We start from the raw sequence: 24094 nt of genomic DNA on the forward strand, positions 1-24094 counted from the left end.
CGAACGGGGAACTCCCGGCCTCCCGAGGCGCGCTCCCCACCGGACTAAGATAGTAGTGGCGCCGCTAGGCTCAGGCCCGCGAGCGCAAAAAGGAAAGCCGAGCGCGGCCGGGCGGCGGATGTGCGCAAACGCGGCCCTGCAAAGCGCTCTGGGTGGGCCCGTCCCTCGCCGCCGGCGTCCTCGGGTAGGCGGGGCTGGGCGCGTGGTGGCTGCGCCGGCGCTGTTCGCCGGGCGTGACGTACTAATCGTGCGCGGCCGCTGCCGGTGGGCCCGGGGCTCGCGGGAGGGGAAGAAGAAGAAGGAGGAGGGGGAGGAGTGGCGGCGGCGGTGGCGGCGGCGGCGGCGGCGGCGGCGGCGGGGGTGGAAGTGGAAGCTGAAGCTGAAGCAGAGCCGGAGGCGGCGCGGTGGGGTGCTCGGCGGCGCGGCACGCGGCCCAGAAGCGTTGGAACCTTGACTCGAGACGGCTGCGCCTAAAGACAGCAGGAGTGGCGGGGCCGCCGCCGTCGCCGGAGAGATGAGCCGGGAAGCCTGAGGCCGGAGACGCCCGCCCTCGGGCCCGTCCGCCCGGCTTCCCCGCTCCCGGTGAGGATGCCCCCTCCCCTCCCCCCAGCCACGCCGGGGCCTCTTCCATTCCTGAACCTCGCTCTCACTGAACCGGGCCCAGAGGCCCGCAAAGGGGCTTCTTAAGGCCCGTGTGCGCAGAGCCATCCAAGCTCGTGGGACCAGACTGGTGCTGGGATGCGTTCTGGTTCCCGAGGATGAAGTAGGAGTGGGCTGGGCCTGCCTGGCTCGTGCGGCCCGGTTCTGTCCCAGCGCCTTGACTGGGTTCTCTAAGTTTCCTTCAAAGCCCTTCCCTGTTCATCAGCCTCTACCCCCTGAACCATAGCCTTGGCATCCGCCTGCCCACGACCCCCGGTCATCTAAGGTGTTAGAGAACTGTCTCCCACTCCAGCCCACAGTTTCCCCGTGCAAGTTGTATTTTCCTCGGGTGCCACCGTATCATGTCCCTGAGGAAAGAAATCGCCCTTATTGGACCCTCAAAGGACAGCCCTGATGGTATTAAAGTAAGGAAGTAGAACCTGGCAGTGCTATTGGGTTTAGCCTGGGGATCTTAGAAGTTAAGATCTCTGGGGCCTGCTGCTTAGCCATTTGCCCTTGTTTCTGGACAGGGAAGAGATGACGACACAGACCCTAAAGGGCCCCTTGTAGACTATGTTAACTGGGAAGATCTGAGTTAGGAGTTTGGCGTTTTTTCTTTTCTTTATTTGCATCTGAATCCAGAGGAGCCATGCCCAGGAAGAGAAGCAGGATCTGCGGGGCGACGATGCTTAGATTCTGATACCCTGATCTTTGTTTTTCAGGGTACTGGAAGATGAAAGAGACTATACAAGGGACCGGGTCCTGGGGGCCTGAGCCTCCTGGACCCGGCATACCCGCAGCTTATTCAAGTCCTAGGCGGGAGCGCCTTCGTTGGCCCCCACCTCCCAAACCCCGACTCAAGTCAGGTGGAGGGTTTGGGCCAGATCCTGGGTCAGGCACCACAGTGCCAGCCAGACGCCTCCCTGTCCCCCGACCCTCTTTTGATGCCTCAGCGAGTGAAGAGGAGGAGGAAGAGGAGGAGGAGGAGGATGAAGATGAAGAGGAGGAAGTGGCAGCTTGGAGGCTGCCGCCCAGATGGGGTCAGCTGGGAACCTCCCAGCGGCCCCGCCCTCCCCGCCCCACTCATCGAAAAACCTGCTCACAGCGCCGCCGTCGAGCCATGAGAGCCTTCCGGATGCTGCTCTACTCAAAAAGCACCTCGCTGACATTCCACTGGAAGCTTTGGGGGCGACACCGGGGCCGGCGGCGGGGCCTCGCACACCCCAAGAACCATCTTTCACCCCAGGAAGGGGGTGCGACGCCACAGGTGCCATCTCCCTGTTGTCGTTTTGACTCTCCTCGGGGTCCACCTCCACCCCGGCTGGGTCTGCTAGGTGCTCTCATGGCTGAGGATGGGGTGAGAGGGTCTCCACCAGTGCCCTCTGGGCTCCCCATGGAGGAAGATGGACTCAGGTGGACTCCAAAGTCTCCTCTGGACCCCGACTCGGGTAAGGTGGGAAAGGGGCAGGGGGAAGGGTTAGGGAGGGATAAGAGCCTGGAGCACCAGGAGCCAGTTGTTGGGGTGAGAGCTGGGCTGAAGGAAAGAAGGATGGTGGGGTGATGGCTTCAGAAGAGCTGCAAAATGTCTTCATTAAGCCCCACTGTGAGCAGAATGTAAGCCTGTTTCCCAGTCAGAGCTAGGAAACAGAATCCCTAAGTAGTTATCCTGTGGTCTTATGTGCGAATGAGAAAGGGAGCTATGGTGTAGAAAAATCTATTCACTCGGCCGGGTGCCGTGGCTCACGCCTGTACTCCTAGCACCTTGGGAGGCCAAGGCAGGCAGATCATGAGGTCGAGAGATGGAGACTATCCTGGCCAACATGGTGAAACCCCGTCTGTACTAAAAATAAAAAAATTAGCTGGGCAAGGTGGCATGCGCCTGTAGTCCCAGCTAATCGAGAGGCTGAGGTAGGAGAATCGCTTGAACTCGGGAGGCAGAGGTTGCAGTGAGCCAAGATTGTGCCATTGCACTCCAGCCTGGTGACAGAACAAGACTCTGTCTCAAAAAAAAAAAAAAAAAAAAAAAGAAAAGAAACAAACTCCTGTCCACTCGAAATGCCTCTGGCCTCTCAGTATAAGAACCCCTGTGTGTACATCTCCAGAGGGCACTGTTCCCATTCTGGTGTGATGGGATCTCTCCCAGTAGTGGAGCACATCATCTTACAGTTGTGAAAGAATGTTTCCCTTTTGGAGAACTCCAGCCAAACAATTTCAGGCTCTCTACATCTGTATTAAATATTCAAGTATTCATTGAGCCTTTACAACATGCTGGGTACTATGCTAGGTGTTTGGCATATAGTGGTGACAGATATCCTGAAGTTTACATTTCTAAATGGTAATCCTTTTTCTTTCTTCCTGTGAGTAGGAACTCTCTCTCTGTCCCTGTAGAACCTCTTGGACATGTCTGTCTCATGCCTCATGGGGTCCTGTTTCTTGCAGTGGGACTGACGTTGGTAGATTCTGCTTCAGTGTATTCTCCTGGCGGTCTTAGAGTTAACTCTGTCATCCCACTGTCCTTTCACTTGGGCCAGTCTCTCATCCCCATTCCATTTCCCCTGTCCTATAGGCCTTCTTTCATGTACTCTGCCCAACGGTTTTGGGGGACCATCTGGGCCAGAAGGGGAACGCAACTTGGCACCCCCTGATGCCAGCATCCTCATCAGCAATGTGTGCAGCATCGGGGACCATGTGGCCCAGGAGCTTTTTCAGGGCTCAGATTTGGGCATGGCAGAAGAGGCAGAGAGGCCTGGGGAGAAAGCCGGCCAGCACAGCCCCCTGCGAGAGGAGCATGTGACCTGCGTACAGAGTAAGGAGCCCTTGAGCAGCTAGTTTCTCTCCCTCCACTGACTCCCAGAGTCGAGTCTGGGGGCCTCACCCCACTCCTCTCTCCCTTTCCGCTCAGGCATCTTAGATGAATTCCTTCAAACTTATGGCAGCCTCATACCCCTCAGCACTGATGAGGTGGTGGAAAAATTGGAGGACATTTTCCAGCAGGAGTTTTCCACACCTTCCAGGTGAGGCTTGCAAGCCCTCCTTCAAAGGAGGGCCAGGGCCTGGGGGATGTGGAGAGAGTGATGTCGCCTTTTTTCCCATAGCGCTGTGCTTGGGGAGGAGAAAGCTAGAGCTGAAAGGGAGGACTCTGCAGGCAAGGTGCCAAGTCCTTGTAAACTGACTGGGGGAGTCTTTACCTGGGACCCTGAAATGTTATACTTGAGTAGTCACGTTTATCTTTCTGGGGAGTGGACCTTTAAGCAGGTCCTCAGAAGGACCCATCATGACCTCCAAAAAAGGGGGTCAGTTACAGTTTTTATTCTAGGGAGTAGTAGGGATTTCTGTGTGCTCCAGCTGTGTCATCTCTTGTGTGACTCCACCCTTGCCTACTCAGGAAGGGCCTAGTGTTGCAGCTGATCCAATCATACCAGCGGATGCCAGGCAATGCCATGGTGAGGGGCTTCCGAGTGGCCTATAAGCGGCATGTGCTGACCATGGATGACTTGGGGACCTTGTATGGACAGAACTGGCTCAATGACCAGGTAAGAAGGGGTGCAGAAACAGGCCTGAGTGGAGATTCGGGGAGCAGGGTGTCGGGGGCCCTCTGCATGGGGGAGCCCTGTGCCCATGCCACACTCTCCATGGCAAGTTGCCTCCCATCTTCTCCCCAGGTGATGAACATGTATGGAGACCTGGTCATGGACACAGTCCCTGAAAAGGTAGGCCCACTCAGATAGGTCCACACCCAGAAGAACTTCTGCAGCTTTAAGCAGCTTTTTAATACCATTTTATATACCTTTTTTATATGCCTTTTCATACCATTTTATATAAAGAGGGTCTCTTTTTCAAGGAGAAGGGTGGTAGGTAGTAGTGTATTAATTTCAAATCTGTAATCTTGGCCCTTAGTTTTCCTTTCTGCCTGTAGTCAGTGTTTTTCCCTATGGCCAGTCCAAAGGGATCCTATTATAAGCTTAAAAAAAAAAAAAAGGCTGCATTTACAGTGGCTCACACCTGTAATCCCAGCGCTTCGGGAAGCCGAGGCGGGAGATCACCTGAGGTCGGGAGTTTGAGACCACCCTGACTTAACATGGAGAAATCCCATCTCTACTAAAAATACAAAATTAGCTGGGCTTGGTGGTGCATGCCTGTAACCCCAGCTACTGGGGAAGCTGAGGCAGGAGAATCGCTTGAACCGAGGAGGTGGAGGTTTTGGTGAGCTGAGATTGCACCACTGCATTCCAGCCTGGGCAACAAGAGCGAAACTCCATCTCAAAAAAAAAGTAGACAAACAACTTGGCTGGGTATGGTGGGTCATGCCTGTAATCCCAGCACTTTGGGAAGCTGAGGCTGGTGGATCACCTGAGGTCAGGAGTTCAAGACCAGTCTGGCCAACATGGTGAAACCCTATCTCTACTAAAAATACAAAAAAATTAGCTGGGCATGGTGGCGGGTGCCTGTAGTCCCAGCTATTCGGGAGGCTGAAGCAGGAGTATTGCTTGAACCCTCGAGGTGGAGGTTGTAGTGAGTTGAAAATGTGCTACTACAGCCTGCGTGACCAAGCAAGAACCTGTCTCAAAAAAAAAAAAAGGCCTGGCTTTTTGACTCATACCTATTATCTCAATGCTTTGGGAGGCTGAGGCAGGTGGACAGATAGATTGCTTGAGGCCAGGAGTTTGAGACCGATCTGGGCAACATAGTGAGACCCTGTCTCTACCAAAAAACAAGTTGTTTTTACTGTCAGTGGACTGGGAGGAGGGGAGACTTAGTGGGAGAGTCTGAAGTCTTTTAATCCCAATGAGCTTTTTTGTGTCGTTGGCACAGGTGCATTTCTTCAATAGTTTCTTCTATGATAAGCTCCGTACCAAGGGTTATGATGGGGTGAAAAGGTGGACCAAAAACGTGAGTTTGGAATTCACATCTGCTTGTGTAATGCCTTGCCTCTAAAGAATGAGAGCCTTGTTTTCTATGAGCCCTTTCCCTGACCCTGTTCATTCAGTCTTTCCTGTGTGTCTAGGCACTAAGGATATGGTATTAAATGAGGGAAACTTGCCCTAGTAGAGTGAGAATGAAGTTAAATCGCAGCTAGTGAGCAGTGCTGTTGGCAGATCAAAACAGAGTAATGTGAGGCCAGCCGAGGTGGCTCATGCCTGTAATTCCAGCATTTTGGGAGGCCGAGGTAGGTGGATCACCTGAGGCCAGGAGTTCGAGACCAGCCTGGCCAACGCAGAGAAACGCTGTCTCTACTAAAAATACAAAAATTAGCCTGACGTGGTGGCAAGTGTTATAACCCCAGCTGTTGGAAAGGCTGAGGCAGGAGAATCACTTGTACTCAGGAGGTAGAGGTTGCGGTGAGCTGAGATCGTGCCATTGCACTCCAGCCTGGGCAACAAGAGCAAAATTCTGTCTCATAAAAACAAAAACAAAACAGAGTGATAGTGTAGAAAGTGGGCACTTTAGATTGGGTGGTCTGAGAAGGCCTCTCATAGCTGAGACTTGAGATGAGTAGCCAGCCATGTGCACAGCTGGGAGAGGAGTGTTTAGGCAAAGGGAACAGCAAGTACCTGAGACCCAAAGTGAAAAACATGGTTGAGGAATAAAGGGCTTGTGTGGATGACCTGTGTAGTTGAAGCAGAGTGAGCAAAGGGAGACCGATCCAGAATTCCTTCAGAGGCCAGGCACAGTAGCTCATGCCTATAATCCCAGCACTTTGGGAGGCCAAGATGGGCAGACCACGAGGTCGAGAGATTGAGACCATCCTGGCCAACATGGTAAAACTGAAAATACAAAACATTAGCCGGGTGTGGTGGCGGGTACCTGTAGTCCCAGCTACTCGAGAGTCTGAGGCAGGAGAATCACTTAAACCTGGGTAGCAGAGGTTGCAATGAGCCGAGATCGCACCACTGCACTCCAGCAGGTGACAGAGTGAGACTCCGAGAGAGAGAGAGAGAGAGAGAGAGAGAGAGAGAGAGAGAGAGTTTTATGTAGGATAAATTTTAAAAGTAAAACCAGCCAGGCGCGGTGACTCAAGCCTGTAATCCCAGCACTTTGGGAGGCCGAGGCGGGTGGATCACGAGGTCAAAAGCTGGAGACCGTCGTGGTCAACATGGTGAAACCCCGTCTCTACTAAAAATACAAAAAAATGCGCCGGGCGCGGTGGCTCAAGCCTGTAATCCCAGCACTTTGGGAGGCCGAGGCGGGTGGATCACGAGGTCGAGACATTGAGACCATCCTGGTCAACATGGTGAAACCCCGTCTCTACTAAAAATACAAAAAAATTAGCTGGGCATGGTGGCACGTGCCTGTAATCCCAGCTACTCAGGAGGCTGAGGCAGGAGAATTGCCTGAGCCCAGGAGGCGGAGGTTGCGGTGAGCCGAGATCGCGCCATTGCACTCCAGCCTGGGTAACAAGAGCGAAACTCCGTCTCACAAAAAAAAAAAAAAAAAAAAAAAATACAAAAAAATTAGCTGGGCATGGTGGCTCGTGCCTGTAATCCCAGCTGCTCGGGAGGCTGAGGCAGGAGAATTGCCTGAACCCAGGAGGCGGAGGTTGCGGTGAGCCGAGATTGTGCCATTGCACTCCAGCCTGGGTAACAAGAGCGAAACTCCGTCTCAAAAAAAAAAAAAAAAATGTAAAACCAGTAGGACTGCCGATTCTGTGACACTGAGAGATACATATTTGGTCTCCTGACCGGGCTTCTGGCATTCAGCTCCTAAAATCCTTGGAATCTCCAGTGATGTGTGTTTTGTATGCTCATGAGTTGATTAATGGCTGGCCCCTCTAGTTGGCTTCATTATTAGAGGGTTGAAACTTTTCATCCTTAACCCCACCAACTTCCCGGGAGGCAAAAGAGGTTAAAGGTTAAGGCAGTCACTGATGGTCAGTGATTTAATCAGTCCTGCCTAGTAGTGAAGCCTCTGTAAAAACCTGAAGGAGGAGTTTGGAGACATTCCAGTTAGCTGAAGGCATCGACGCTCCCACAGGATGGCCTCCTGGCCTCTTTCCGGTACCTTGCCCTATGCATCTTTTCATCTGTACTCTTTGTACTAACTTTTATAACAAACTGGCAAATGTGTTTCCATGAGTTCTTTTTTTGTTTTGTTTTGTTTTCTTTTTTGAGACAGTTTCATTCTTTTTTGAGACAGAGTTTCGCTCTTGTCCTCCGGGCTGGAGTGCAATGGCACAGTTTTGGCTCACTGCAACTTCTGCCTCCTAGGTTCAAGTGATTCTCCTGCCTCAGCCTCCCAAGTAGCTGGGATTACAGGCATGTGCCCCCATGCCCAGCTAATTTTTGTATTTTTAGTAGAAGATGGGGTTTCACTACGTTGGCCAGGCTGGTCTCAAACTCTTGACCTCAGGTGATCCACCCGCCTCAGCCTCCCAAAGTGCTGGGATTACAGGCTTGAGCCACTGCGCCTGGCCTGTTTCCATGCATTCTATGAGTTGCTGTAGCAAATTAATCAAATTCAAGGAGGGGGTCATGGGAACACTGATTTTTTTTCCTTTTTTATTTTTTTTTTGAGACAGTTTTGCTCTGTTGCCAGGCTGGAGTGTAGTGGTGCGATGTCGCCTCACTGCAACCTTCGCCTCCCGGGTTCAAGCAGTTTTCTGCCTCAGCCTTCCGAGTAGCTGGGACTACAGGCACATGCCACAACACCCAGCTAATTTTTTTTTTTTTGTATTTTTAGTAGAGAGGGGGGTTCCACCATGTTGGCCAGGATGGTCTCCATCTCTTGACCTCGTGATCCGCCCGCCTCAGCCTCCCAAAGTGCTGGGATTACAGACGTGAGCCACTGTGCCCAGCCGATTTTTTTTTTTTTCTTGTTTGAGACGGAGTTTCACTTTTGTTGCCAGGGCTGGAGTGCAATGGTGCAATCTCAGCTCACTGCAAACTCCGCCTCCCAGGTTCAAGTGTCTCCTGCCTCAGCCTCCCAAGTAGCTGGGATTACAGGCACGTGCCACCATTTCCAGCTAATATTTTATATTTTTAATAGAGATGGGTTTTCACCATGTTGGCCGAGCTGGTCTTGAACTCGACCTCAGGTGATGCACCCACCTTGGCCTCCCAAAGTGGTGGGATTACAGGTGTGAGCCATGGCACCTGGCCAGGAACACTGATTTATAACCAGTTAGTGAGAAGCACAACTAAAACAACCTGGGGCTTAGACTGGCATCAGAATCGGGGCGGCAGCCTTGTGAGACTGAACCCTAAACCTGTGATATGTTATCTCTAGGTAGATGGTGTTGGGACAGAATTGGGGATACCCAGCTGTGTTCACTGCAGAATGGCTTGCTTGGTTGTTGGTGGAGAGAAACCCTCACACACTTCTTGGTGACTACAAGTTACAGAAGTATTTTGTGTTGTGAGAGTATAGCAGGAAAGATTTTTTTTTTCTGCCACAGTTTGGATGTGGGAAATGAAAAAAAAAATAGGAGTAGCAGATGATGTATAGGTTTTTCCGTTTATGTTATGGGAAAAGTGGGAGAGCAATTGGTTGGGTGAGGAAAATCAAGAGGTCTTTTCTCTGGTTTCCCTGGCCTCCCATTCAAAGGCCAGGAAATTTCTACAGTTAGGTAGGATGATTGGCTCCTGCATTCCTTAATTGCAGTCCTCACATTCAAGGGCTTACCCCCTCAAGGATCTGGTGGGCCCACTTCTTTCAGAAGAAGGAAGGGTGACATACAGTGAAAAACATCTTGGCCACCTTTCCTACTGAGTTTGAGTCCCACTTCTGTCATTTCTTTCTTTTATGACTTTGAGCAAGTCACTACTTTCCAAGCTGCAATTCCTCATCTGTTGAATGTGAGAACTTCCTGGTAGGATTGTTTTGACCATTAACTGAGCATTTACTTTGTGCTGTGCCTTGTTCTAAGCGTATTATGGATATTCACTAGTTTAATCCTCGTAACAAATGGATGAGGTGTAGGTACTATTACTTTGACTCTCTGATAGATAAGGAAACTGAGGTATAGAAGGTTATTAAGTAGGTTGCCAACAGTCATAAGCCAGTAAATGAAGGAGCTGTATTTGAATGCTGGCAGGCTCCAGAATCCTGGCCTGGGTTCCGAGCTACTAAGTGCTTCTCCCTTTAAAGTGTGAAAAGCGCCTGGCCTCATCATGGGCTCTCAAGTGTTCGTTCCGATGTCACCTCAGTTGTCCCACCTTCCTCCTTTACCCTGAAGAGCTGAGATATGCAGATCCTGAGCTTGCACACAACCTAGGGCCTGGATCTTCTGTTCTTTCACTGGGTTCCCTTGCCTATGTCTCTGTTCCTCTCTAGAATCTTCATGGCAAAAGGCAGGACTTGTGTGTGTTGTACCTGACCTGTGGCACTCTCTCTAGGTGGACATCTTCAATAAGGAGCTCCTGCTAATCCCCATCCACCTGGAGGTGCACTGGTCCCTCATTTCTGTTGATGTGAGGCGACGCACCATTACGTATTTTGACTCGCAGCGTACCCTAAACCGCCGCTGCCCTAAGGTTTGAGGGGGTAGGAGGGAGATGGACAAAATGGAGTGGGGGGTGTACAGTGGCAAGGCATTGCAGGAAGGAGGGTGGGCTTTGGGTCTCTGAGGGGCAACCTGGGCATGGTGTCTGGTACCATTGTACCCACCATACTGAGTTCAATTGGGGAACTTGAGGCATCACTTTCTCTTTTTCCCATCCACATAGCATATTGCCAAGTATCTACAGGCAGAGGCGGTAAAGAAAGACCGACTGGATTTCCATCAGGGCTGGAAAGGTTACTTCAAAATGGTGAGTTTCCTGATGGAGGGGGTATGGTTGGAGGGGATAGTGGTAGAGGGCAGATACTGAGTCCCAGCCCTGGGAGTCTCCATGTGAAGGGTCTGCTTTCCTTCTCTTCTCTAGAATGTGGCCAGGCAGAATAATGACAGTGACTGTGGCGCTTTTGTGTTGCAGGTAAGCAGACGGTGCCACCTTCTCTAGCTGGGAAAGTTGGGTTAAAGGGTTGGGAGGCTGTTTTGCATTCCCTCATTTGACTCACAGCCAGTTGTGGAGCAGGAAGTAATCTGTTTTAGAACACCAAAACCCTGGATTCACTAGTCCTCTTCTGAGTTTCTCCATCCCACATTGGGCCTGGGTCTCTGGCCTTGATAGAGTTGCCTGGTAACCTCCATCTCAGTGTATTTTCTCTGTCTAAAACATTCTATCATGTACCAAGTAAGAACACTAGCTTTTAGGGTCAGGCTGTTTTTGAACCATTGGCTATGGGACCTTGGCTCCCTTTGTATGTGAATGGGGATGTTCTCTGAAAGATGGGAGACACATGTCATATGAAATGTATAGCATGGGTCCTGACACGGGGTGGGGGTTTCTCATGGCCTGCTTTGTTAACACCCAGTACTGCAAGCACCTGGCCCTGTCCCAGCCATTCAGCTTCACCCAGCAGGACATGCCCAAACTTCGTCGGCAGATCTACAAGGAGCTGTGTCACTGCAAACTCACTGTGTGAGCCTCGTACCCCAGGCCCCAAGCCCGTTAATGGGCAGGGGGACGTGGGAGTCCCTTCCCAAGAAACTCCAGTCCCTTTCCTCTCTTGGCTCTTCCCCCTCAGTTCCCTTTGGTTTTTCATATTTAAATGTTTCGATTTCTGTATTTTTTTTTTTCTTTGAGAGAATACTTGTTGATTTCTGATGGGCAGGGGGAACTACAGAAAAGCCCCTTTCTTCCTCTGTTTGCAGGGGAGTGTGGCCTTGTGGCCTAGGTGGGGCAGTCATCCTCCCCCTTCCCCGTGCAAGGAGCAGGAAATCAGTGCTGGGGGTGGTGGGCGGGCAAAGGGATCACTGCCTGCCAGATCTTCGAATTTTTTTTTATATATATATATAAATGCCACGGTCCTGCTCTGGTCAATAAAGGATCCTTTGTTGATACTTAAGTGGTGGTCTTCCTTAAAGGGCCTCAAATGCTTAGTTCCAGCCAGTGCTGTTAGCTATAACCTATTTTGGCGCTTGAGATTAAAGGAGTCAGCTTTTCGTCCCTGGCTCAGGCAGTGCCAACACCATGTCTTTATCACCCAAACAAATCCCCCAGATGGGAGCAGACGGCAGGAAGAAGGGAAAGTAGGTAAGCCTCAAAAATAAGGGTGCCCTAGAGGGAAGCTGGGTAACTGGACACAAGGGACTGGGGAGGCGGAACCAACCGGGATTCATGACAGTACCCCAAAGCTCTTTACAGTTTTCTTCCATTCCTCCTTCACCCTCCAGCCAGGGGAATCCTCCCATCCCTAGGATATCACTCTTGATTCCTTCATCCCTGGTACACGTAGAACACGTCCAGGCGGTGTAGAATCCATCTTCGCTGCAGGGGAAAACAAACATTTGAGTTCAGAGGAGACCTGGAGCAGAAGTAAAGGGAAGTGATCACCCCTGGAGCCCGGAAGCCCCTGGAGGCTGAGACCTCGCCCCCCTTGTGTGATAGGGCCTACTGAGCCACATGACTAAGGCACTGTCGCCTCCGCACGTGTGAGAGTGCAGGGCCCCAAGATGGCTGCCAGGCCTCGAGGCCTGACTCCTATATGTCACTTCCGTACCGGCGAGAAAGGCGGGCCCTCCAGCCAATAAGGCTGCGGGGCGGGTCTTCACCTTGATAGGCGCCTGAGTTACCCAATGGTGGCTGCGTGCCAGAGCCCCTAGGAACTAACGTCACGCCGAGTTGCTGAGCTCCGGCAGGCGGAGCCGGGGCGGCCAAGCCAATGCGATGGCCGGGGCGGGGTCGGGCGCTCTATAAGTTGTCGATAGGCGGGCGCTCCGCCCTAGTTTCTAAGGATCATGTCTGCGAGTCAGGATTCCCGGTAAGAAAGGCATTTGCAAGAGATTGTGGCTGCTTACCTTACCGACCCCTTCCGACGGGTCCGCCGGGGGGAGCTGTGAGGCCCAGCAGGGTTGCGGGGGAAACCGAGCCGGGGGGAATCCGTCCTAGGGGAGCGAGGGGGAAGATCCCACGGCCGACGCGGTCAGTAGAGTCGAGACGGAGGGTAGGGACAGCCCGGTTAGTGTCGGGCGTGCGAGGTTTGTTACGAGGTCTCGGCTGGAGGCGGTGCCGTGCGCGAAGTCCCGGCGTTCAGTGGCGAGACGGGGTCGCGACCTGGCGTGGGGAAGGAAGGTGGGGGCGGCCCCCACTTGGTGTGGCCCAGAGCCCGCAGGTCCGGTTGCCTCCCTGTGCCGGGGGAGGGACGGTTCTCGGGGTTCCGGAGGATTCTGACGGTACCACTCGCCGGAGGCGGGGGTGCCTGAGTCCTCAAATCTAGTCGCTTCGTCGCGGCTAAAATAAGGGCCGGGGAGAAGAAACCGGCCGTTCAGTGTGCTGGTTTTCTTGACGGCCAGGACTGAGCCTAATCCCGAGGAGCGGCCGCGTGAGGCACCAGGAGCCCACCCGGCGCCGGGCGGGCGGGTCCATTTTGCCGCACAAGCCGGGCTATTGGCAAACTGCGGATGGGCAGGTCCACTTTCCTTCGGGGGTGAGCGGCCTGAGGTATGGGAGGGCGATGCGACTTCGCGACGGGGGCGGGCGGGATGTGGATTGTACCATGGAGGGGTGGGAGACGCCGCCGGGTGGTCGAGGGAGCGAGCACATGGTGGCCTGAGGCGTTCCCCTCCCCCAGTCTGCTTCGCTTCTAAGTGTTGTGCAATCTCCCCCATTGCTAGCTCGGCTTGGGCTCATTGTGCGCGAGGCCGCCACCGCCCGCGGCCTCCCACATCCGGGCAATGTGAGGCGGGGGTTTCGGCTGGAGGGAGTGGGGGAGGGCGCGGGCGGGATGACGTGGGGGGAAGGGGATGTCCTACCCTTCGATCTGGGAGGTGAAGGGCGGGACTTCCGGCGCGCTGGTGCTGTGGTGGGAGGTGCACGCGCTTGGGCTTTAAGCGGCTAGGTCGGGCCCACGTGGACCTGGCGGCAAGCACCACCTCTGGGCATCGTGAGCACGGCGGCACGCCTGCCAGTCTGACTCTACAGAAGGGGGTTACTCCATTATGTCGGGGGTGGCCTAGCCTGAGCTGCTGCCTGCATGGGGCAAAAACCTTAAGTTTTGTAGAAACCCCTCCTCTGGGTACCTTTTGGGAACTGGTGGGAGTTGGATCTGGGAGAGCACGTTGACAGCATGCTGGCCACTGCTGACAGAAGGAGCCCGGCTGTAAGGATTTCTGAGTGCTTTGGTGGGGCAGGGAACAAAACTTGTGCTTTAAACCAACAGATCCAGAGACAATGGGCCTGATGGGATGGAGCCCGAAGGCGTCATCGAGGTGAGTGGACAAATGGAGTTCTGTCTTCCCCTGTTACAGTTCTCAGTCTTAGAGGAGTTGTATAGACTGGGTGGCCCTTTAGATTGATTACCCAGACCATCTAGAAGCAGCTGGTCTCCTTATAGGGAGGGGAGGGGTCGTGAGCTCTGAGGCCTTGGTTAGTAGACACTAGATCCTGTTTGTTCTGGGACTATAGCATAGCCCCACCTTTTCCACCACTCAAGCTTTAATTTTTTTACATCCCATAGAGTAACTGGAATGAGATTGTTGACAGCTTTGATGACATGAACCTCTCGGAGTCCCTTCTCCGTGGCATCTACGCCTATGGTTTTGAGAAGCCTTCTGCCATCCAGCAGCGAGCCATTCTACCTTGTATCAAGGGTGAGACCTCTCAGTCCCTGAAGACATTTTGGACTGTCCCTGACCTGGGTAGAGTGGCATCTGGTTGGTGGTGCCCATCTCATATCAGCCAGGGACAAATCAACCCCATGTTCATCCCAGCTTGGCTCTTGATCTGTGCCTATGCCTGGTTCATGCCTTGGACACACAGGTTTCCTTAAAAGAGATGCTATTGTAGCTACCTTGTACTTGCTTGTATAGCTGTACTTCTAGTTTAGCTTGCTGTGCAGTACTCGAGTTAATAACCCGTCCTTGTTTCTGATCTGGTTCCCATTGTGTAACTGTTGATAGTAAGGTAGCTTGTGAAGCACGAAATGCTTGGTTCACTGATCTCGTTAACCCAGGGCTTGAATATCCCAAAGTATATGCCCTTCACCATGTTTAACTCCTAATTTATTTGTTTAGGTTATGACGTGATCGCTCAAGCCCAATCTGGGACTGGGAAAACGGCCACATTTGCCATATCGATTCTGCAGCAGATTGAATTAGATCTAAAGGCCACCCAGGCCTTGGTCCTAGCACCCACTCGGGAATTGGCTCAGCAGGTAAGAGTGGTTTTCCCTCCTAAAGGGCTGATGTAGGGATGATGGGCATAATCCAAGGACCCAGAGAGTTTACTTTTGATCACCAGTTTGGGAGGAAGAAATGGGCGCCCTAATGCTCTTGATCTGCTGGCTTAATTAGAAGCTGTTTCCTGCCTAAACAAAACCGTCACTTCCTCCACCTATTTTCTGAGTCAAATGGGAAGGTTCTTGGGTGGAGCCGGGCTGGCTGGGCAAGTTTAGTGGCTGTTTTCTGAATAAGCACCTTCACAGTGGGCTAAGAGACACCTCATTGGTGGTGGTGCTCTTAGGCAGAGCAGATGGACAGTCTTTTTTCACCCTGGCTTTTTTGAGATGGAGTTTTGCTCTTGTTACCCAGGCTGGAGTGCAATGGCACGATCTCGGCTCACGGCAACCTCCGCCTCCTGGGTTCAGGCAATTCTCCTGCCTCAGCCTCCTGAGTAGCTGGGATTACAGGCACGTGCCACCGTGCCCAGCTAATTTTTTGTATTTTTAGTAGAGACGGGGTTTCACCATGTTGACCAGGATGGTCTCGATCTCTTGATCTCGTGATCGAGCCACCGTGCCTGGCCCTCACCCTGGCTTTAATGGGCAGAGCTGTCTTGTCTCTGGGTTACATACAATTCTAATGCTGGACTCTTCTTCCTGGGTCATGCTGAGACACTAGTCTCAAACAGTATTTATCGAGGCTCAGGGCATTAAACGTTCTGTGGCAGATGCAGTAATTATTCTGGGTGTGGATAATGTAAGAAAAGTTACAGCAGAGCTCCATTCTAAGGCATTTGGGTCTCAGTTTTTCTCAGAGTGAATATGCCTTGTAGCTTGGATCCTATGGCAGGAGTGCAATAGGACATGAACATGCTCACCTGTTTTATAAAACTGGTTGCTGGCTGGGCACGGTGTCTCACTTCTGTAATCCAAACACTTTGGGAGGCTGAGGCAGGCAGATCACTTGAGATCAGGAGTTAGGCTAGCCTGGCCAACATAGTGAAACACCATCTCTACTAAAAAATATAAAAATTAGCCAGGCATGGTAGTAGGACACGATGATCCCAGCTATTTGGGAGGCTGAGGCAGAAGAATTACTTGAACCCGGGAGGCAGAGATTGCAGTGAGCCAAGGTTGTGTGCCATTGCACTCCAGCCTGGATGACAAGAGCAAAACTTAAAAAAAAAAAAAAAAAAAAAAAACCTGGTTGCTGCGTGCTGAGGCAGCTGGTCAAATTAGCTTTCAGAAAGTTAAGGGTTCTGAATGTCTAGAGCAGGTGTCACCAAACTGCGCCCCCCCTGAGGCCATTTATCCGGCCCCCCGACTCATTTCAGGAAGGGGCACCTCTTTCATTGGTGGTCAGTGAGAGGAGCACAGTATGTGGCGGCCCTCCAACAGTCTGAGGGACAGTGAACTGGCCCCCTGTGTAAAAAGTTCGGGGACACCTGGTCTAGAGTAACACACTGAAGTATCCGAGCGGCTTTACTGTGAATCACTGTACACTCAGGAACCAGACTGAGTTGAAATCCTGTCTTGCCACCTATTGACAGCATGATCTTAAGGATTTTAACCTCTGCCAGTTTCTCAGCTGAATGTGAGTTTACTAATAGTGCACACCCCCCAGGGTGGTTGGTTAGGAATAAATAGGTGAAAAACACTAAGAAAGGTGCTTGGCACCGGGCATGGTGGCTCAAGCCTGTAATCCCAGCACTTTGGGAGGCCGAGGCGGGTGGATCACGAGGTCGAAAGATCGAGACCATCCTGGTCAACATGGTGAAACCCCGTCTCTACTAAAAATACAAAAAATTAGCCTGGCGTGGTGGTGCATGCCTGTAATCCCAGCTACAGTGGAGGATGAGGCAGGTGAATTGCTTGAACCCAGGAGGCAGAGGTTGCGGTGAGCCGAGATCGCACCATTGCACTCCAGCCTGGGTAACAAGAGCGAAACTCCGTCTCCAAAAAAAAAAAAAAAGTGCTTGGTACACTTGTAGCTAATGTATGAGCACCTGTTTTTCTCTGGGCTCAGATACAGAAGGTGGTCATGGCACTAGGAGACTACATGGGTGCCTCCTGTCACGCCTGTATTGGGGGCACCAATGTTCGTGCTGAGGTGCAGAAACTGCAGATGGAAGCTCCCCATATAATCGTGGGAACCCCTGGACGTGTGTTCGATATGCTTAACCGGAGATACCTGTGTAAGTAATCCCGTTCAACAATCCCTAGGTCACTTCCTCCTGTGCATGCTTTCCCAGTCTCTCAGCTTTAAGCCAAAGTCATTCCCGAGGATGCTCATTTCCCTTAGGGGAAGAGTTGCTCTGTGATGAGGCCCATGCGTGTCATCTGAGCCTGGCTTCCCTGGCAGCACAGCCCAGGCAGTGTTCTACTTCCCAGGGCTGTCGTCTGGCCAGGCAGGAAAGTCCTTGGCAAAGGATCAGTCTTTGTATTCTGAGAGCAGACTACTTGGTCCCCTCTGTTAACAGGGAAGTTGGGTATATATACCACACATTTACCTAATTATATGCTATATATTGGCTTTTTTTAATTTTCTAGCTCCCAAATACATCAAAATGTTTGTACTGGACGAAGCTGATGAAATGTTGAGCCGTGGATTCAAGGACCAGATCTATGACATATTCCAAAAGCTCAACAGCAACACCCAGGTGAGGGCAGTCTTCCTTGAATAGCTTACAATTTTTTTTTTTTTAAAGACAGAGTTTGGCTCTTGTTGGCCAAGCTGGAGTGTAGTGGTTGCTCTGCCTCCCTGGTTGAAGCAATTCTCCTGCCTTGCAGCTTCTCAAGTAGCTGGGATTACAGGCATGCACCACCAAGCCCAGCTGAGTTTTTGTATTTTTAGTAGAGAGGGTTTCACCATGTTGGTCAGGCTGATCTCGGACTCCTGACCGCCCAGGTATTTGCCCACCTTGCCCTCCTAAAGTGCTAGGATTACAGGCATGAGCCACCACACCCAGCAATGATTCTCTTCTAGAAGAAAAATATCAAGTCCTAGAATAACCACATTTTGGATTCTTGGAGTATTTTTTTGCCCTCACTCCAGTTTTGACTGGGGAAGGGAGCAGGCATCAGAAAGGATCCACCACTCTAAGACTGGCCTTTTTCTCCATTAGGTAGTTCTGCTGTCAGCTACAATGCCTTCTGATGTGCTTGAGGTGACCAAGAAGTTCATGAGGGACCCCATTCGGATTCTTGTCAAGAAGGAAGAGCTGACCTTGGAGGGTATCCGCCAATTCTACATCAATGTGGAACGAGAGGTGGGGCCCAGTGCAGCAGGCGGGCCTGGTAGTGAGTTGTTGGGTATAGCCCCTGACTGATTTTTGTCCCCCCACCTCCAGGAATGGAAGCTGGACACACTGTGTGACCTGTATGAAACCCTGACCATCACCCAGGCAGTCATCTTTATCAACACCCGAAGGAAGGTGGACTGGCTCACTGAGAAGATGCATGCTCGAGATTTCACTGTCTCTGCCATGGTGTGTTTGCTCACTGCCAGCCTTTTGTGGGTCTGCCTGTCAGAAGTGTCCTCCTTCAAGTCAGTGTTCCCAAAACCCATGTACCTGCCTGGCCTGGTACATGTTTGTTTTCTCTTCTAGCATGGAGATATGGACCAAAAGGAACGAGATGTGATCATGAGGGAGTTTCGATCTGGCTCTAGCAGAGTTTTGATTACCACAGACCTGCTGGTGAGTAGAGGGAATTTACTGGCAAGGCAGAAGGGAGGACCCAAGGTGATTCCCTCTCCAAGGGGACATCCAGTGCCCCTCTCAGGAAAGTAGCAACTTGGAATAGAATCTGGCATGCCTAAGGTCTTTGGGGGAACAGGGATGCTTATTTCCTCTGCCTTCCTTGGCTGCCTACATGGATACCCATGTATAATCCCTTCGGGATAGATTCTCATGCACATGCTGAAGAGTTGTCTTTCTTGATGTAGGCCAGAGGCATCGACGTGCAACAGGTTTCTTTAGTCATCAACTATGACCTTCCCACCAACAGGGAAAACTATATCCACAGGTAAGTGTACATCTGGAACGCTGCCCCACCCGCCTCATGCCTGGCCTTCACTGGGCTAAAGCTCTTCATGTTTCCTCATCCCCTTCCCTTGTTTTCCAGAATCGGTCGAGGTGGACGGTTTGGCCGTAAGGGTGTGGCTATTAACATGGTGACAGAAGAAGACAAACGGACTCTTCGAGACATAGAGACCTTCTACAACACCTCCATTGAGGAAATGCCCCTCAATGTTGCTGACCTCATCTGAGGGGCTGTCCTGCCACCAAGCCCCAGCCTGAGTTCAGTCTTGGGGGGCTGAGGAGTTAGCAGGAGGGGGGAGGGAAGGGAGCCAAGGGATGGACATCTTGTCATTTTTTTTCTTTGAATAAATGTCACTTTTTGAGGCAAAAGAAGGAACCGTGAACATTTTAGACACCCTTTTCTTTGGGGTAGGCTCTTGCCCCAGGCGCCGGCTCTTCTCCCAAAAAACACTAATCCATTTCCCTAACCTAGTAACCTCCAGATCCCAGAGGCTCTCCTCACCTCAGCTGCGCTCCTTTGAAAGTGATTCAAGGGACTGTCACTCAGCCTCATTTGCTGGACCAAATCTGGAGGGAGAACCCTGAAAACCCCTCAGCAAGATTGCCCAGGGGATTGTCCCCAGGTGGGGGGAAGCAGGGGAGAGAAAATGGTAGCCATTTTTACATTGTTTTGTATAGTATTTATTGATTCAGGAAACAAACACAAAATTCTGAATAAAATGACTTGGAAACTGCCTGTTTGGGCTTCTCATTTCTTGCCTCCCCTACCCCCTTCCACCTGCTATTGGGTGCACCTCCGCTCCCCCCTTTGCCAGCAGGTAGGTAGTTACCTTTTGGCTGTGTTGCTTTCTTGCCACCATCTGAGAGTTCCCAGACGCTGAAGAGCAATGTTCTCAGCACTGAGAATGGTGACAGGAGTGCTATCCCTCTATAAAGGGCTGGGTGTGGACATCACAAGCCCCTCATGTGGCTCAGTCAAAAGGAAGTAGTAGATGGGCCAGCTACAAGGTCGAGGAGAAAGGGGAGTGGAAACACTTCCCCATGGAGGGACAGGCTGTTCCCTTAGACATCTGCCTCAACAACCAAGCAAGTTTTGCTGAGTTAGAGGAATGGGTCCCTGTAGGTCAACAGCCTCAGGGTTTTATACCCATGTGACACTGTTGACTTTGCCCTGATTGCTCCTACTTAAGTGGGGGCCTACAGTCCCCCTCAATTTCGAAAACTAATGACTAAGAGATGGGTGGCTGGAGCTGAGGTCCCTGAGTCAGGCTGTGGGTGGGATCATCTCCAGTACGGGAAGTGAGACTTCTCATTTCCTCCTTTCCAAGCGAGGGCTGAGCCAGTAGGGTTGAGCAACCGGTACTGACAGCCGAGCTGGACTCTGGGTGAGGCAGTTCAGCCATGAGGCTGGCTGTGCTTTTGTTGGGGGCCTTGCTGGGGCTACTGGCAGGTAAGGAGGAAGGCAGCTGAGGGGAGGGGGCCCCTGGGAGGGAGTTGGCCCCTGGGTTGCTAACTATCTCCTCTCTGCCAAAAGCCCAGGGGACAGGGAATGACTGTCCTCACAAAAAATCGGCCACTCTGCTGCCGTCCTTCACGGTGACACCCACGGCTACAGAAAGCACTGGAACAACGAGCCACAGGACTACGAAGAGCCACAAAACTACCACTCACAGGACAACCACCATAGGCACCACCAGCCATGGACCCACGACTGCCACTCACAACCCCACCACCACCCGCCACGGAAACGTCACAGTTCATCCGACAAGCAACAGCACTGCCACTCACAGTCCTGCCACCACCAGTCATGGAAATGCCACGGTTCATCCGAGCAACAGCACCACCACCAGCCCGGGATTCACCAGTTCTGCCCATCCAGGACCACCTCCGCCCTCTCCGAGTCCTAGCCCAGCCTCCAGGAAGACCACTGGAGACTACATGTGGACTAACGGCTCACAGCCCTGTGTCCACCTCCAAGCCCAGATTCAGATTCGAGTCAAGTACACAACCCAGGGTGGAGGAGAGGTAAAGTGAAAACGGCGACAAGAGGTGAGGGAGGCAGGGCTGGCTATGGGCTCAGAGGGAAGGAGGAAGGGGGATGGGACGTGACAGGGAACCTTGGGTGTCATTGCATGCAGTCTTATGACCTTCTGATCTTTAACTTCCGCAGGCCTGGGGCGTCTCTGTATTGAACCCCAATAAAACCAAAGCTGAGGGGAGCTGTGAGGATGCTCATCCCCACCTGCTTCTCTCATTCCCCTATGGACAGCTCAGCTTTGGATTCATGCAGGTATAGCCCATGACCTCATTCTCATCCCTCACTCAAGTCTCCCAGCACCCCACCCCTCCCAATCCCACGCCCTCCTCCTTCCTCTGTGGAGATGGATGCCACTTGGCCCTGCTGCCCTGAGCCTTCCTGTTCACCCCACAGGACCTCCAGCAGAGGGCTGTCTACCTGAGCTATATGGCAATGGAGTACAATGTGACCTTCCCCCAGGCAGCACGTGAGTAACCTCCTTCCCTTTCTCATTGCTACCACTAGACGCCAGGGTTCCTGAAAGGACTAAGGGGTCCGGGAGGTAGATAGGATCTGACCCCTCCTCACTCCTGCAGAGTGGACGTTCTCGGCTCAGAATGCATCCCTTCGAGATCTCCAAGCACCTCTGGGCCAGAGCTTCAGTTGCGGAAACTCGAGCATCATTCTTTCACCAGCTGTTCACCTCGACCTGCTCTCCCTGAGGGTCCAGGCTGCTCAGCTGCCCCATACAGGGGTCTTTGGGCCAAGTAAGACCCATGACCTACTCCTTTCCTCCTAGAATCCTCCCACAGGCCCATAAGCCACTTGTCTCTCTTCCCTATCTCCCCCCCAAATCACCTCGCTGTCCCTGGCTTGCCATGTCTATAGGGCAGCTGTCCTCCCATCCTCTGCAAGACTCTGCCAGTTTCCCCCATTATCACTGCTCTGAGTCACCGCAGTGAGGTCCTCACCAATCTCTTACTCCCCAGCATCCCCCCATGCCCTCCTCCCACCTTGATGTCAACCACCACATCACTGTAGTGCCTACCTGCCCTATCCTTCCACCAGGTTTCTCCTGCCCCAGTGATGGGTCCATCTTGCTGCCTCTCATCATCGGCCTGATCTTTCTTGGCCTCCTCGCCCTGGTGCTTATTGCCTTCTGCATCTCCCGGAGACGCCCATCTGCCTACCAGCCCCTCTGAGCATTTGCTCCAAACCCCAGGGTACTAGGGGGACTGGGATGAGATGTGGTGGGGTACCCTCATTTCCTTGACATGCAACTGGCTGGAAGACAAAGTTATTTTCCTTCCCTGTCTTTCTTGAAGAACAAAAATAAGAGTTGGGTACAATAGCTCACACCTATAATCCCAGCACTTTTGGAAGCTGAGGCATGCAAGTCACTTGAGGAGTTTGAGACCAGCCTGGCCAATATGGTGAAACCCCGTCTCTACTAAAATACAAAAAAACTAGCCAGGCATGGTGGTGCACACCTGTAGTCCCAGCTACAATGGAGGATGAGGCAGGTGAATTGCTTGAACCCAGGAGGCAGAGGTTGCAGTGAGCCAAGATCGTGCCACCGCACTCCAGCCTGGCGACAGAGTGAGACTCCGTCTCAAAAGGAGGCGGGGGGGGGGAAAGGACCAAAAATAGAGACAAATTGAGTCGGGAGGGAGGAGGGAGTGAATTTTGGTAAGCGTGACAAACTGCCCCCACAGCAGACCAGCAAAACTTACGCACATCTTTGACTTGGGTTTTCCTTGTCCAGCCAGGATTAAAAAGCCATGAGTTTCTTGTCACATGCCTTTCTGTGCCTTCCTTGGTTGGGTCTCAGGGAGTTGGAACCAGCTGCTGAGGGATGCAAATCTCATGGGTTCATCCCCCAAAGCCTGCACAGCTGGTGTTGGGTCTGCCGTGCCTCCCTTCCTTCCTCCTCTTGGGGCAACTGACTGCTCTCGCTCCCCATCCCTGGCAAGCCGGTAGAGCCACCCATCCTCACAGCCTTTTCCTGACCCTCGTACGGTTTCAAATGCAGCAGACAGCCAAAACGATGCGGGGGAGGCTGTGTCATTTCATTTCCAAAGGCAGGGCCAATGGCTCCAGGGCAATGAGAATATCCTATCCTATCCACTGGGGTCAGGGCCGGCAGAAAAGCCCGATTAAACCCTCGCTCCACCTGGGATGCTCCTAGCCCACCTGCAAGGGGTTGAATCAAGGAGCAGCAGTGGGTATTCTGACCTCCACTGGGGGCTCCTGGAAACAGCATGCCCCCTACACAGGGCCACGCGCCAAGCCTAACTTCACGACCCCAGTACTTGAGGAGGAATGTCACTCTCGGGACAGCCAAGGTCCAGATTCTAGAAAGGGGCTCCCAGATGGCCACAGCCTACACCACCAGTAAGTGCCAGTCCCACCCGTTACAGTAGGCTGTGGCACAATCACTGAGCAGCAACCCCAGCCATAGGAGTCCCAGGTGGCTACCAGCCTCCAAGACCCAGAGACTGCCCCACAAGGGCAGCCCTCACCTGGCAGGGCCCCGGCAGTCCCACCTCTGCTTGCAGACATCCCATGTGACCTTGCATTCTGTGGCGCAGGGGCCACCAAAGGGCTGCTCCACGGCGGGATGGCGCACAGCTGGGCGCCATGGGTTGGCGTCCCGGCGCTGGGTAACGAAGCACAGTGCTCCCACCAGGCAGTCCAAGGTGCCCTTTCCCAAGCAGAACTGTAGGGCCCATTCGGCCTGGCGGAAGTCTCTGCCCAGCACGTGGAGCGCCCTGCGGCGAAGGGGAGAACCCAAGGGCTGCCACACCAGGCCTCGGCTTCCCAGAGACAGCCAGCTCTGCGACCCAGGGGGTGATTCAGGGGCTGGCCTTCCCCACCTCTGCTTCACCGTTGCAGGCCGGGCAGTTGCCGGCTCACCCACGCCCCGAGGCCTGGGCCAATCGGAGGCGAGACACGCACGGGGCCCTGCGTGCAACCCGGCGCCTAAGGAGGCCTGCCAGGTGCAGGCGCTTCTGCTCCCGCCGGCGCCCCTCCCTCTAGAAACGCCGAGAAAACGGGAGTTACTAGCTCCCCCACCCAACGCCGCCTCGGGGACTCGGGCTCCTTCACTCTCAACCTCGCACAATACAAAGTGTGTTAGAAGAAGACAAGATGGCGCCCAGCAGGAGGAGCGGAGAAAGGCAGGGGTGTAAATCTG

At 52.8% G+C, this 24094-nt stretch overlaps 3 protein-coding genes and 3 non-coding genes across 6 annotated transcripts; all 6 read left to right on the forward strand.

Moving 5' to 3' along the window:
- The first annotated feature begins 232 nt into the window (after positions 1 to 232).
- Positions 233 to 11526, forward strand: SENP3 (SUMO specific peptidase 3). The gene is made up of 11 exons (XM_010339800.3): positions 233 to 582; positions 1362 to 2087; positions 3206 to 3445; positions 3542 to 3653; positions 4025 to 4172; positions 4302 to 4349; positions 5452 to 5529; positions 9972 to 10109; positions 10302 to 10385; positions 10500 to 10550; positions 10993 to 11526. The coding sequence occupies exons 2-11, from the start codon at positions 1373 to 1375 to the stop codon at positions 11101 to 11103; spliced, it is 1725 nt and encodes a 574-aa protein (XP_010338102.1). The 5' UTR covers positions 233 to 582; positions 1362 to 1372; the 3' UTR covers positions 11104 to 11526.
- An 827-nt stretch (positions 11527 to 12353) lies between these two features.
- EIF4A1 (eukaryotic translation initiation factor 4A1) lies at positions 12354 to 19615 on the forward strand. Its single transcript, XM_010339799.3, has 11 exons — positions 12354 to 12441; positions 13840 to 13888; positions 14137 to 14269; positions 14693 to 14832; positions 16865 to 17033; positions 17389 to 17498; positions 17964 to 18107; positions 18189 to 18326; positions 18447 to 18536; positions 18785 to 18864; positions 18964 to 19615. The coding sequence occupies exons 1-11, from the start codon at positions 12419 to 12421 to the stop codon at positions 19106 to 19108; spliced, it is 1221 nt and encodes a 406-aa protein (XP_010338101.1). The 5' UTR covers positions 12354 to 12418; the 3' UTR covers positions 19109 to 19615.
- Positions 14304 to 14438, forward strand: LOC120367041 (small nucleolar RNA SNORA48). Its single transcript, XR_005581541.1, has one exon. It is a non-coding gene; the product is annotated as a small nucleolar RNA SNORA48 (small nucleolar RNA).
- On the forward strand, positions 17151 to 17291 carry LOC120367072 (small nucleolar RNA SNORD10). The gene has a single exon (XR_005581564.1). It is a non-coding gene; the product is annotated as a small nucleolar RNA SNORD10 (small nucleolar RNA).
- Positions 18575 to 18715, forward strand: LOC120367029 (small nucleolar RNA SNORA67). The gene has a single exon (XR_005581529.1). It is a non-coding gene; the product is annotated as a small nucleolar RNA SNORA67 (small nucleolar RNA).
- Positions 19616 to 20208: 593 nt separating the features above from the next.
- On the forward strand, positions 20209 to 22694 carry CD68 (CD68 molecule). Its single transcript, XM_003929179.4, has 6 exons — positions 20209 to 20331; positions 20416 to 20906; positions 21052 to 21171; positions 21313 to 21385; positions 21495 to 21665; positions 21967 to 22694. The coding sequence occupies exons 1-6, from the start codon at positions 20283 to 20285 to the stop codon at positions 22098 to 22100; spliced, it is 1038 nt and encodes a 345-aa protein (XP_003929228.1). The 5' UTR covers positions 20209 to 20282; the 3' UTR covers positions 22101 to 22694.
- The last annotated feature ends 1400 nt before the right edge of the window (positions 22695 to 24094 follow it).

The sequence above is a fragment of the Saimiri boliviensis genome, chromosome 17, assembly GCF_048565385.1.
Source record: "Saimiri boliviensis isolate mSaiBol1 chromosome 17, mSaiBol1.pri, whole genome shotgun sequence".
NCBI lineage: Eukaryota > Metazoa > Chordata > Mammalia > Primates > Cebidae > Saimiri > Saimiri boliviensis.